At 57.1% G+C, this 13,638-nt stretch overlaps 1 protein-coding gene across 2 annotated transcripts in view; it reads left to right on the top strand.

Moving 5' to 3' along the window:
- Positions 1-13,229, top strand: part of ALDH4A1 (aldehyde dehydrogenase 4 family member A1) — a 28,031-nt gene extending 14,802 nt beyond the window's left edge. For both annotated transcript variants that reach the window (XM_017650076.3, XM_017650075.3), the window contains exons 5-15: positions 120-275; positions 1,833-1,982; positions 2,056-2,130; positions 3,161-3,348; positions 5,690-5,763; positions 7,838-8,034; positions 8,190-8,237; positions 9,050-9,202; positions 9,995-10,116; positions 10,879-10,997; positions 11,686-13,229. In XM_017650076.3, the coding sequence (XP_017505565.3) occupies positions 120-275; positions 1,833-1,982; positions 2,056-2,130; positions 3,161-3,348; positions 5,690-5,763; positions 7,838-8,034; positions 8,190-8,237; positions 9,050-9,202; positions 9,995-10,116; positions 10,879-10,997; positions 11,686-11,798 (1,395 nt within the window). In that variant the 3' untranslated portion in view covers positions 11,799-13,229. The remainder of the gene's footprint in view (positions 1-119; positions 276-1,832; positions 1,983-2,055; positions 2,131-3,160; positions 3,349-5,689; positions 5,764-7,837; positions 8,035-8,189; positions 8,238-9,049; positions 9,203-9,994; positions 10,117-10,878; positions 10,998-11,685) is intronic.
- The last annotated feature ends 409 nt before the right edge of the window (positions 13,230-13,638 follow it).

The raw sequence follows: 13,638 nt of genomic DNA, 5'->3' as shown, positions 1-13,638 counted from the left end.
CAGGGTGCCAGGAGTCTTCTCTGGGTGGAGAGGAGCCTCCAGATTTCTTTTCCATGGCTCTTTCCCCTGGTACCCTTCCTGTTACAGGAAGAGGCCCCCAACCTTTTCCTCTTCATTAGGCCCTGCTCAGCAAAGCTATTGAGGCAGCCTTGGCTGCCAGAAAAGAGTGGGACCTGAAGCCTGTCACAGACCGGGCCCAGATCTTCCTGAAGGCCGCAGATCTGCTGAGCGGGCCACGCAGAGCAGAGGTTCTGGCCAAGACCATGGTGGGGCAGGTGAGGTGCCTGTGGGCATGGGTGGGGTCGGGTGGAGGCAGTTGTTCAGTTTGTCAAATAACAGCTGAGCAGCGTTCGGGTGCCAAGGCCTGCTCCGCATGCCGGAGACTGGGAGGTGTCCTTGTGGGGTGAGGCATAGAAGGGACAGTTTGCAAGAGGGGCCAGGTGGACCTAAATTATCAGACAATGCCAAGCCTGCGTGTCCTGCCACGGGAACATCTCCTCTTCCCTGTTCCCACCTGGGCCAGGCCTTTCCTTTGCCTGGACTGACAGTTGCCCTGAGCAGTCCTCTGGGCTCAGTCAGACCTCTGCAGCCTGCAGAGGTCTTTTGACACCCCAGGCGGTCACTCCAGATCTCTCTGTCACTGAGAGCCACACCACAGTTCCAAGCCCAACACCCAGGGCTCTTGGCTTCCGGCCTCTGTCCAGCTTGCCAGCTGCCCGGCTCTTCCTGCCAGGTATCCCACCCACGATATTGCCAGAATGGGCTTAGCAAGACTCCTGACACCACAGGCATCTGTCTCCCTGCCTCTGCCCCTGTGTTCTCCTCCTGGAATCTCTCTCCTCTGCTCCTTGACTCTTAGCTGTCAAGGTGCAGCCCAGATATCACCACCTCTGTGAGGCTTCTAGAACCTTCTCTATCCAAAAGGATCAGTCCTGCCTTTGTGCTCCTGCAGCATGCTATTCATTTGTCAGTTACAGCTCAGATCACTTGGGGTATAACGAGATCCTATGTATTCATCACCCCTTTACAAGCTTTTTGGGGATAATAATTACACGTTAATGTTGTTCGTCTTTCTGGGCCTCATACATGTCTTTCTGGAGTCATAGAGGCTCCTGATAGACATCTTTGAGTGAGTGCATGTTGAGCCAGAGGGGTACTAGCAGCTCAGAGTGTGGGGAAACGAGCAGAGGAAAAAAGAGTTCCCTTCACCTTCCCAGAAAGGAGCCTTAGGGGCTCAGCCCAGCGCTCTTCCTGCTGCGGTGGGAGCCCCCTCTGCTGCACAGAGTGGGGATGACAGCTGCGCCCCACCAAGTGTCTCCTGGTTGTCTATGCAGCCCCCGGGGTGGGTGTCCGGCTCCAGGGTGTTCTGGGTGAGCCCCACATGGCAGGAAGAGACACATACACCCTAAAACCAGATTAAGGTGTCTCTTTATTTGACTAAGGACTCAGGAGCTTGTAAGAAGCACAGTCGCTTTGCAGGGCAGGAGGCAGGACACCTGAGCACAGCTTCCCTGGCTCCACGTCCCAAGCAGGGTGAGCAGCCAGGGACCCTTGTGCCAAGGAGGAGCCGCCCCGATCTGGAAGAGCCCCACCAGCTGCCTTTCCCATGGCTGGCATTCACCGCCAGGAGGAAGAGGCAGCCTAAGGACATCCTGAGCTGCTGGCCGCCTGGTTCTTGGCCCAGCTGCCCCTAGTGAGGGCATGTGCTCACCCTGGGGGTGGAGCTGCCAGCGCCCTCAACGTGATGTCTCCATGGGTGCGGGTCCCGTGCTGGAAGGGGGCTAGTGGGAGGCGCGTCTACCGCCTGAGCCCCCCGGCCCCCTGCCTTGCAGGGTAAAACAGTGATGCAGGCGGAGATCGATGCTGCGGCTGAGCTCATTGACTTCTTCCGATTCAATGCCAAGTTCGCCCTGGAGCTGGAGGGGGAGCAGCCCATCAGCGTGCCGCCCAGCACCAACAGCGTGGTGTACCGGGGGCTGGAGGTACCCACAGGTGGTGGGGTGGGCGGGTGCTGCCGGAAGCCTTGGCCTAGGCCTCACCGTCTCCTCTCCCCAGGGCTTCGTGGCAGCCATCTCCCCCTTTAACTTCACTGCGATTGGTGGCAACCTCGCTGGGGCACCGGCCTTGATGGTAAGATGTGGGCAGGGCGTGGGCATGGCTGGAGCTAGCCACTGTTGCCATCTCAACAGACAAAAGACCACAACAGCCCCTCAGGTCCCAGCCCTAGTTGTGGGGAGAAGCCCAGAAGGCAGAGGCAGTGTGGGGCCGTGGGAAGGCTTTGGAGTCAGACTCGTTGGAATCCCAGCTTTGTCCTGCCCTGGGTGACCCCGGGCAAGCCCCTGAACTTCTCTAACGCAGTTTCCTCATCTGCAAAGTGGAAATAACAGAAAAGCTTACAGTACAGGGTTGTGAGCAGCAAGTGAAGTATGCATGAACCTTCTAATGCCAGCTGCTCTGGCCCAGTGTAGCTTAGTAGATGGTATTAGTAAACATGGTAATTGTTTACTAACAGTTACTTTCGAGTGCTTATCAGGTGCCCTCTGACTTATCTGTCAAGAGTCACACAGCTAATAAATGATGGGACAGATGAGGATTCGGACTCCACTGCTGGTGAAGGTGGCCATCGCCCCCAGGAGTTCCCAGTCCAGTGGGGGCAATGCAGCCCTGCTCTGGGCGTGCCTGAGTAGCTCATGGAGTGGCAGGAGGAGGACTGCCAGTGGACGGGGCCTGGGACCAATGGGGGCAGCTGGGTGTCTGCAAGGATGCTGCTGCACAGGGCCATCTTCATGCATTTGTGCACAGACAGGCCCACACCTGGGCATCCACGTGCCCTCACCCAGGACATGTGCAGACCAGCCCTGTGAGGACTTGCCCAGCCACGCCCAGTGACTTGGAAACACCCAGAACAGAGCTGCCCCCAGGTGCTGGCAGGACCAGTCAGCACAGGCTTCCCAAGGAAGGGAGCTGTGGCCAGAGCGGGAGCAGACAGGCAGGGTATTGGCTTGTTGACAAGGGCTTTTAGAGCCCAGTGTCCAGCACCTGGAGGCGTGGGGCTGGGCAGGGGACATCCTGGCCTGCACACGGGCCTGATGCTTCGGGGTGGGGTGGGAGTGGAGCAGTGGTCCCTGGCCTCATAATCATCCCCATGCCTCCCAACCAGGGCAATGTGGTCTTATGGAAACCCAGTGACACTGCTATGCTGGCCAGCTACGTTGTCTACCGTGTCCTCCGGGAAGCTGGCCTGCCCCCCAACATCATCCAGTTTGTGCCAGCTGATGGGCCCACATTTGGGAACACCGTCACCAGCTCAGAGTGCCTCTGCGGCATCAATTTCACAGGCAGTGTGCCGTAAGTCCCTGAGATGGGGTGGGGTGGGTGGCATAGGGACATTCACCCGGCAACTGCCTCGTCACCTCTGTCTTCCATGGCTCCTGTCATCTTCCAGATAAAGTCTGGGGTGGTGAACTCAGAGATCAGGCACCAACTGTAACTACATCCACTTACTTGCTGTGTGGCCATGGGTGGGCCAGCTTACCTCTCTGAGCCTCCGTTTCTTCACCTGTACAATGGGAATGATGATACCTACCTTGCAGAGCAATTGCAAGGATCCAGTGAGTTAATGAGCAGGAAAGAGCCTCATAGGCTGCAAGCAGCCTACAGATGGATGGCAATACTGATCTTGGTGCCACCTCTAAAAAGGGACAAGAGAGCTTGGAATGAATTGGAGGAGGAGAGTCAGGAAGGCTTCTTGGAGGAGGTAGCATCTCAATGAAGCAGTTGGCCAAAGAGGGGTGGGGAGAATGTTCTAGGAACAGGAACAGCACATGCAGAAGCCTCAAGGCTGGTTCTTGTGCTGTGGGAGGTGGTGTGGTTCCTCATGGCTGGAGTGGAGTTTGTGGGCCCAGGGTAGGAGGGTGGGAGCAGGCCTTGGGTTGATCATGACCACTCATTGATTCACTCACTCAGCAAGCGTTTATCCAGTGAATGTGCAGTGTGGCCCCACCTGTCGGGACTTAGGCTGGTGACTGTGGGCGCTATGATCTGCAAACAAACGTGTCTGGACTACCTGTAAGATGAACGGAGCCACAGAATATTTTAGGTGGGGGGAGTAGAGTAGCTGATTCAGAGTTCTGTTTCAAGCAGATACTGCAAATGGTAGCTCTCCAGTTGGACCTGGCAAGTGGCTGCTTTTTTTTTTTTTTAACTCCTAATAGGGACAGATCAGCCTTGTACAGTTTAGAGAGTATATATAAAAGATAAAATCTTTTTTTGAGATTTCAAGCTGTTTTGAGAACCTGGTCCCTCTGGTCCTGCATTTCTACATGGCACCACTGGCTGAAGGTGAGCGGGTGCCGTCCGATTTCCCACCACCCCACCAGGCCCTGGGTCTCTGCGCGTCTAGTCAGCCTCCTCTGCTCCCTGCCTGGCCCCTCTGAGCTCTGTTTCCACTTTCTCCTAGGTGACCGTCTGGCTGCTCTGCACGTAAATTGCTAGTAGGCAGAAACAGACTGGTTAGGAGGCTGTCCACATCCAGGGAGGGATGACAGAGGCCCGAACTGGGGTAGAGACAGAGGGAATGGAGAGAAGTGGGCCGATTCGAATGAGCAAGTAGGGAGACTCAGTCACCTGTCCGTAGGGTTGGATCAGTTGGCGGAAGGGTGTCAGTGCGAATGTCCAGAGTCGGGGCAGAAAGGGCATCGTTCCAAGGTGGGTATCCAGAAGGCTTGAGCAGAGGTGATGAGTCACATGCTGGTCACTCTGAGTTAGGGGTGCCTGAGGGTCATCTGGTGGAGATGCACTTGGGGTCCTTCTAGTTGTCCTTGGGGATACCTGTGGTGGCTTCTTGCCTTCCCGCCTGGCCTCAGCCTCCCCTATCCCTGCTTCCTGCTAAGGTTTGCCAGGTAATGATGGCAGCATTAGAATTGCTGAGGGGACTGTTTTCCAAAAGGCCCACTCTGCCAGCCGTGGGCCCCACGGGTCCCTGCCTATTAGCGGGCAGAGCGGGCCTGGCCCCCATTTGCCATGCTCTGATGAGCAGCAGCTTAAAGGTAGGAAAGTCATAAATTAGTATTAGCTACTGTGTCGCTGGCTCCCTGGTGATTAGCATTTTTATTGTTTTGTGGTGCTGAGGTTGGTCACACTTGGAGCCCAGGGAGGAGGTGGGGGCCTGAGCTCCCTTTCCCAGTACCCTTCTCAGTTTGGACTCTGGAGCCTGGGCGCTGGGCTGGGGGTGCACCTCACACCATGGCAGCAGCTGTACCCCTCAGGCACCTGCACTGTGCCCAGCACTGTCTGAAGCACTTGACTCACATTAGCCCTATCACAGAACAGCTCTGCTAGGTGGGATTCATCTCCAGTTCCCTGATGAGGTGCAGAATTTGAGGCTCAGAGAGGTTAAGTAATGAGCATAAGACCACACAGCCAGGAGTGTCTGAGTTAAGACTGAAACCCAGTACCCTTCAGCCTTCTCTGCATTGCTGCTAAGCCTCCCCATGCTCCCTCCCCACAGACCCTGAAAGCAGCCTGGGTTGCCACCACCTATGCAGCCCCACCCCTCCACCTCCTGTTGGGCTGCTGCCTCTGGTACTCCTGGGCCTTTTGGCCCCTTCCTCTGGTAGGGCCCCTCCCCACCCCCAGGACCCTCACCTGTGCCCAGCTCCCTGATCCCCACCTTGTCCTCTGGTTTCAGCACCTTCAAACACCTGTGGAAGCAGGTAGCCCAGAACCTGGACCGGTTCCACACCTTCCCACGCCTGGCTGGAGGTAAGGGCTCCTCCCCCTGTCCCATCCGCTGTGGCCCCAGGGACCCCTCCTCTGGCCTCCCTGAAAGAGGGAAAGGCAGAGGTGATGCCCCCATACATGGGGTGGCCCCTCAGGAGCTGAGAACCTGGGGCCTTTGGGGCAGAGCCTCTGCTTGGGCAGGTTCTGGGGTTGTGCAGAGCATGTAAGCCTCCGAGTGTCCACTTTTACATTCATTCATTCATTCATTCATTTGTCAGTCATTCAGCAAATAAACTATTATGTGTCCATGTAGGTACTTTCTGGACACTGGGGAAACAATGAGGGGGGGCACACAAACCCAGCCCCATGCACTTCCAGTAACGGGGGCAGACAGGGAATAGATAGCTGATGCCGGGTAGTGACTGGGTGCAGAGAATGAAAGGAGGGAGAAGAGGCAGCACGCAAAGGCGTGGGCGTGGGCGTGGCCCGCGGTGGCACGGTGGGGCCCTACAAGGTGGGAATGTTGGATCCGAGACCTGAGCAATGAAGGGAAGCCAGCCTCAGAGACCCTGCTGGGGCGAGGGGTGGTGAGCCATCGTGAGCACCAAGGCTGTGCAATAGAACTTTCTGCAGCAATGGGAATGTTCTGTGTTTGGGCTGGCCAGTCTGGCAGCCACCAGCCACGTGTGACTACGGAGCACTTGAAATGTGGCTGGTGTGACTGAGGAAGTGAGTTTTTTGTTTTGTTTCCTTGTAATTAATTTGAATTTAGGTAGCCACATGTGACTGGTGGCTAGTGTGGCACAGCCCAGTCTAGTCAGAGGAAACTACAGGTAAGGAGGCCATGGGTGGGATGAGCCTGTATTTGAAGAAACAAGGCCATCGTAGCTGGAGTAGGGAGGGAGGGCGGTGGCAGGAGACGGGGCTGAGAGGCTGGCAGGGCTACATAATGCTGAAAAGTTAGTAATTTTCCCACAAAGGAACAGTTTCATAGTCAAGGAAATTTAGCATAGGCTGTGTTAAAGCAAAACAGGTTCCTTGTCTGCAGAACATCTCCGAGCCTTTAATGCTCTAATATGCATTGCATTTCTTTAATAGCCAGGTCTGACATGTTTCCCAAACCTTTTGAGCCACAGAGCACCATTTTTGTGGAGGCCCCCATGGATCAAGTTTTTTGTAGGGTGCACTTTGGGAAAGTGCTGAGACCCTGAGAAAGGGGGATCTGTCCAGGGTCGCACAGCACAGTAACTGCAGAGCTGAGGCTGGTGGTTCAGGATTCTTGCTCCTGGGGCTGCAGTGGGACCCCAAGGGGAGAGCAGGCGGGATATTTGTTGGGGGTGTCAGGGTGGGTGACCCCGCAGGGCTGGTGTAGCATCTCTACCCTTGAGCCCCCAGTGCACCCCATCCCCACCTTTACAAGATGGCCCAGTGAGCCCCCTCAGTGAGTCTGTGGTTTTCTGCTCAGTCTCTTTCCCACTGTCTCCCTGAGGGCCAGAGACCACCGCTTCCTCTACCACGTCCCAGTATCGAGCACACGGCTTAGTCCCTCTGGGCCTCAGTTTTCTGGTCTTTAATATGGGAATACTAATGTGAGGTGTTGTGAGGCCTCAGTGAGACAGCTCGCAGTGCTTTGAACGGAGTCCGGCAGGTGGTAGGGAGGGGCTTTGCCACCGCGAGCTGCTGTAAGCTGCCGCTGTCTGATGTTTCACTGGTGCAGACTCCCAGGCCTGGAGGGTGGAGGCTGCCTGAGGCTCCTCACAGCAGGGAGTTGGGAGTGTTTTCCGCTGCGCAGGCAGGGGAGGGGGCCGGCCTGGCAGACAGGGTGGGCCCCGTCCTGCTGGGTGAGTGGGGTCAGGAGGGCTCAAGAAAAGCTGTGCCCACTTCCGGAAATGGGCTGGCCCCCAGGAGTTGGTCCTGATGACCCCTGGCCTGGTGCCCTTCCCCCTTCCCCCGGCCTCAGTGCTCTCATCTGTAAAGTGGGAGAATCAGCCCAGCTCATGGGCTTCTGGGTGCCTCCTCCCACCTCATCTGCCCAGTATCGGGCTGATCACAGGGCCTGGGCTGGCCAGGGACACCCGTTCCCCCAGTCACCACGCCCCACTACCTGCCCCTTTAGAGTGTGGTGGGAAGAACTTCCACTTTGTGCATGGCTCAGCCGACGTGGACAGCGTGGTAAGCGGGACCCTGCGCTCAGCCTTCGAGTACGGTGGCCAGAAGTGCTCAGCCTGCTCCCGCCTCTATGTGCCGCACTCGCTGTGGCCGCAGATCAAAGGGCGGCTGCTGGAGGAGCATGGCAGGATCAAAGTGGGCGACGTGAGTGGTGCCTTCATCCCCGCCACGGCCCAGCGGGTGGCTGATGGGATTGGAGCTCCGGTGCGGGTGGCGGGGCTGGGGTGTGTGGAGACAGGGCTCCCTTTGTCTTGGGCCTGTGGCGGCTCAGCCTCTTCTGGTGTCTCCCTTGCTTCCAGCCTGCAGAGGATTTTGGGACCTTCTTCTCTGCAGTGATTGATGCCAAGGTATGGGCAGGAAGTAGGGCTCTCCTCGGGGCCAAGCTCTGGACTCAGGGAGAGGGAGGAGGAGATATAGGGGGCCGTGACTGGGGGCTGACCCAGCCCCACTGCATGGAGCAAGGCAGCCCCATAACCACACATACACCCCCCACCCCCAGCTCTGAAAAGGGCAGAGCCATCCATAACCAGAGAACTGGCCTCCCACACACCCTGCAGCCAGACTCAGTGAGCCCTGTTTAAGTGCATGTGTTCATATGCACACACAGATAGGCCTGCACACGCATAAACCTAAACATACATGCATGTGTACATGCATATCCACAGCCATGTGGCCCTCCATGTGGGCGTGTGTGTAGGTCTAGCCACATAAACATCCATGTGCACATAGGATCTCAATATGTAAATAAAATGTGTACAAATACATGCTCAGATGTATATATAGGCCATATAAATCTACATAAACATATACCACAGGCATACATGTGTCCACATTCTTAAACATAAAGACATGGCCATGTATATGCGTATACATGCATTTATATGCATTTATATTTATGCATTAGGTTTGTATAGCTGTGGTTCTAAGATACACACACAGTACACATGAACATGTGCCTCTGTCCTTGTCTCCACAGTGACTCAGCCAGACCCTGGTTTTGCCCTCAGTACCCACCTACCACCCCACTCCCCACTTCAGAATTTGGGCCCTTCAGGGACAAGTGTTTTGGGTGCATGTGTGTGTACGGGTGGGGCGTCCAGCAGGGGCGGCCTGCTGCTGGGAACGGTGTCCTTGACCCCCTCTTTCCGGCCCACCCCAGTCCTTTGGCCGCATCAAGAAGTGGCTGGAGCACGCCCGCTCCTCACCCAGCCTCACCGTCCTGGCTGGAGGCAAGTGTGATGACTCCGTGGGCTACTTCGTGGAGCCCTGCATCATCGAGAGCAAGGACCCTCAGGAGCCCATCATGAAGGAGGTGATGGGCAGATGGCAGGGCACAGAAGGGACCGGCCTCTCCCTTGAGCAAGCACACCCACAGGCGGCTGCACACTGTCCTCATCGTGGTGTCCCATTTCACCAATGAGGGAAGAGAGGACCTAAAAGGGACTGTCTCACCCTCAGTGAGAGCAGAGCCAGGCCTTCCCATGCAGCATCCAATGCTCTGTCCCTGACACTGGTGACCTTGGCTGGTGTCACAGCACTTCCACTGCCCACAGCATCAAGGCCCCTGCAGCAATCAGCAGCTAACATTTTATAGACTTTTCTGTGGGCTGGCCAGGCTGGGCCCTTGACTGAGATGAGGTGAATATTAGCATTCCCATTTCACAGATGAGAAATTAGACTCCAAGCTGTCAAGGCACTTGCTCAGGATAGCCACGCAGGGGCAGGGTTTGTCCCCCAGCTCCTTGGTGGCAAGGGAGAGCGATGCTACCTGGAAGTTCCTGTGCCAGCTGCTTCCAGAAGCCTCCCATTTCTGAGGACCTGGACCCTTTGCTCTCTGGGTGTGGGTTTGGTTGGGAGGGAGGGCCAGGAAGTTTCCTCAGATCTTTTGCCAGGTTGGGGTGGGGTGGACAGGCAGGAACTGGGCATGTCACTGCCCCAGAGTGACCTTCCCAGGAAGGTCAAGTGAACCTACCCGGAATCAGCACCTCGCCGCTTTTACAGGCGCTGAGTTATGGACTGAGGCGTTGGGGAGATTGAGAGCAGAGAAACTGGGGGTCCTCAGCTCTGGTCCAGACGCGGCCTGACCTTGGGGCTTCTCTCCCAGGAGATCTTTGGGCCCGTGCTGACCGTGTATGTCTACCCAGATGACAAGTACAAGGAGACTCTGCAGCTGGTCGACAGCACCACCAGCTATGGCCTCACGGGGGCAGTGTTTGCCCAGGATAAGTGAGTGGCTGCAGCCCCTCTGCTCTGGGCCTGGTGCCCTGGCCCCATCCTGAGACTACCCGTCCGGACGCGGATCCTAGTAGTAGGGCTGTCTCTTGCCTTCTCTCCATTCCCTCACTTGAGCCCTGACTGGCAGGCAGGCCTCCCCAGCACAGGTACACAGAAGCTGCTGGACTCTGTTAAAATGCAGGTTCTGGGGTCCCACTACTGGCCGCTGAATCTAGATCTTGCAGGGAATTGGTGCTTTTGACCAGCTCCCCCAGATCTGATGGGGCGCATGGAGTGAGGCCATTGCCTCATGCTGCAGAGGCAGCATTCAGCCTGGGTGCCATGATGCTAAACCCGAGGCTTGGCTTTCCTTCTTTCCTGGAACTAGTTGCTGCCACATGTCTGCTTCTAAAGAGAGCAGAGATGGGATTGGAACCTGAGCAGCAGGGTGGGAGTCTCGGGGTCCCCCAGCTCCCAAGGGGCAGGAACCCTGGACCAGGACAGGCTGCTCCCTGAGTGTGTGCGGCTGAGCCTCCTCTCATTCAGTCCCCGCAGCAGCCCTGCAGGGGAGGCATGCTAACCCCCTTCCAGAGGAGGAAGCCCAGGCTCAGAGACTCTGAGGGGCCTGCCCGAGGGCCCACAGCTAGTGGCTGGCCCATGTCCCTGGTCCCAGGTTCGACTGGTGCTTCAGCTGGACAGCTGGTGTGGGCTGGGCTGGGGGTGGGGAAGGTGGAGGTGAGCCCGCTGCCCTCATATCACTACCCTGCCTTGTAGGGACATTGTCCAGGAGGCTACAAAGATGCTGAGAAATGCTGCTGGCAACTTCTACATCAATGACAAGTCCACTGGCTCAGTGGTGGGCCAGCAGCCCTTTGGGGGGGCCCGCACCTCTGGTGAGTGGGTCCTCCTTTGCAGAGGGGAGTTGAGTTCCTGGTGGGAGCCCCTTGATCCTTTCTCTCCAGGCATTTGGAGTAACAGGAATAGCACATTTATGGAGCCCTGTGGGCCAGGCACCTTGCTCAGTCCCTCCAGCGGCCTCATGAGCTGAGCTGCTTTCCCATTTTGTGGAGGACGAGGCACTGGCGACGAGACACTGGCTCCGGGGCACATGGCAAGGAAATGGTGTGCCTGGGATTTCGGTTCCAGCACCCACACCTTTTACCACCAAGCTCCAGACCACTTCAGTCCAACTCATTCCTCTTTACAAATGGGGAAACTGAGGCTCAGAGAGGGGTGGCGACTTGCCAAAGGGCCCAGCTGCCCAGTGGCAGAGACAGTGCCGGAACCCAGGGCTCTGGACTCCCAGCACAGTGGTGTCTCCACCGTGCCCCCTGCTTCCCAGGAGGGGCGCTGGGACCCGGGAATGGGGACCGCGGGCAGCCTGCCTCCGCTGACTTCAGATCGTGTGCTCTGCATGCAGACACACACTGGGAACCTGGGCCTGCTGCGCCTTTCACTGTAGTTCAGCTGCTTGCTGCCCGTGCCGGTCCCCGTGTGTTCCCTGCACTCCTCCCCGTGTCTTTTCCCTTCTGCCTGGAGCTGTTGTATCTTTTGAGAGAGAAACAGAGCTTTCTTCCACAGGAACCAATGACAAGCCGGGGGGACCCCACTACATCCTGCGGTGGACATCGCCCCAGGTCATCAAGGAGACCCACGCACCCCTGGGGGATTGGCGCTACTCGTACATGCAGTGAACTGTGCTCACTCCTCTGCTGTCCACCTGTCTGTCCGTCCAGACGACTGACCTCTGGGCACTGGCCCCATCCCAGCCCCTCCCCTCCCACTGGGACAGTCTTCTTTCCAGGGCCGAGGCCTCCACCCCTGACCCCTGCTGGCCTGTATTCCGGCCTGTCCCACCCCTTGGAATCAGGTGCCAGGCTCTGGTTTGAGACCATGCTGGGGAGGAACAGGGACCACTACCCCTTAACCTGCTAGCTGGCCCAGAAATTCCTACCCGGTAGGTGTGCCCTTTGGGCCCAGCTGCTTCTCCGTCTGTCCTTTTGTCTTTACACCACGGCCTGGTGGCTCAGGGGTCTGGGGAATGGTGGCAGAGCAGCTACCAGGATCCCTTGGGGAAGAGGGGGCATCTCTGGGTCCCTTGGCAAGCCTCACCACCCACAGAGGCTCCTGGCCGTGGCCCTGGCTCCTCCAGGTCTCCAGGGTAAGGTGTGACCTGGGGTGGCCTGCAGGGCTGGTGAGTTACGGCTGCAGCATGCCAGGGACACCAGCTGGCCTTGCCCTCTTGGGTCTGGGCTGCCCGCCTTCCTCACTAGCTCTTTGCCCAGGTTCACCTGAGCCAGTGGGCATCTGTGCCTAACCATATGCCTTAGATGGCCGTGTGCCTTTCTGCAGGGGGCTTGTGTTCATGTGAGGCCCACATGTTTCCTGGCCGTCTGCAGATGCTGGGCTGGGGGACCATTGGAAGCCCCTCCAAGGTGTGGGATGTGGTCCTTCCCGTTGGGGCTGTGGTTTTGAAAAAGCTCAGGTGGGTCTGCACGCTAGTCAGCCTCCTCTTAGCTGGTCCTGCTGCTAGTGAGGGCCACTCTCAGAGTCTGTTGGCCCGGGGTTCTCCTGTAGGAGCTCAGTTCCTTCTGGCTGTGGTAAAGAGGCCTGGTGGGACTTTGCTCCCACCTTTCCCACCCACCGAGACCTAGTCCTGGGTCCCCTTGTAGCCTGGGCCAAGGGTTGCCTGTAGAGTCTTCCCTCCTTTGTGCCCACAGGGCTCTCTTGGATTGGCCCCTAGGTGGCCTGTTCTCTGTTTGACGCAGCCAATTGGTGGACAGTCGCAAATACCTGCTGATTAGATTCTGGGTGGCCAGGGATCTATGAGGGGTGTCTTTGGAGGGCAGTTCTTGGGCCCTAAAAGTGCTGAGCCCTCCTAAGAATGGCCCCATGGGGCTGGTGTGGCTATTCCCCAAGTGCCGTGATTTCAAACAGGCCCGTGGTTGGGGGCAGGTGCCAGTGCTGCCCAGCCTGGGCATGGGCCCTGCTTCCTGCAGGGTCTGCAGTGCTTCTGTGGGAGGCCAGGGCAGCCAGCTGGGGGGCTGGCCGTGTTTGTGGTTCTACACTGTGAGGTGGCAGTGGGATTCACCTGATGCCACACAATAAAAATGCTTTTCCTTAAATTGGTGGTCTTTGTGGTGGGGGTAGTGGGGGCTGGCTAACTTCTAAGTCTGGTGGTGTCACACGTGTGTTATTAGTGTCAGGAGTATAGTGCCCTCAGTGCCCTCGTGTGCGTGGGCACTGATGTTTGGGAATATGTGCTGGAGGTGGTGGGAGCTCTGGAATAAGGTGGGTTCAAACTGTGACTCTGCTTCCCGGCCCAGTGATCTTTAAAAAAGTTATGTAACCTCTCTGACCTTGTGCCTCTTCATCTGTAAATTGGGAATAATGTATGCACACATATACACATACACACAGGTTGTCATGAGAATTCTATTGTGTAAGTGTTCAGGATAATTCCAGACACACAATAATGGTTCAACCATGTTATCCATTTACTCATTGTAACAAGCCACTGGGATGTGGTGAGAT

The sequence above is a fragment of the Manis javanica genome, chromosome 4 (assembly GCF_040802235.1).
Source record: "Manis javanica isolate MJ-LG chromosome 4, MJ_LKY, whole genome shotgun sequence".
In the NCBI taxonomy this organism is placed as follows: domain Eukaryota; kingdom Metazoa; phylum Chordata; class Mammalia; order Pholidota; family Manidae; genus Manis; species Manis javanica.
The sequence above is the reverse complement of the archived record's forward strand: the minus strand, read 5'-3'. Positions and strand labels throughout refer to the sequence as shown.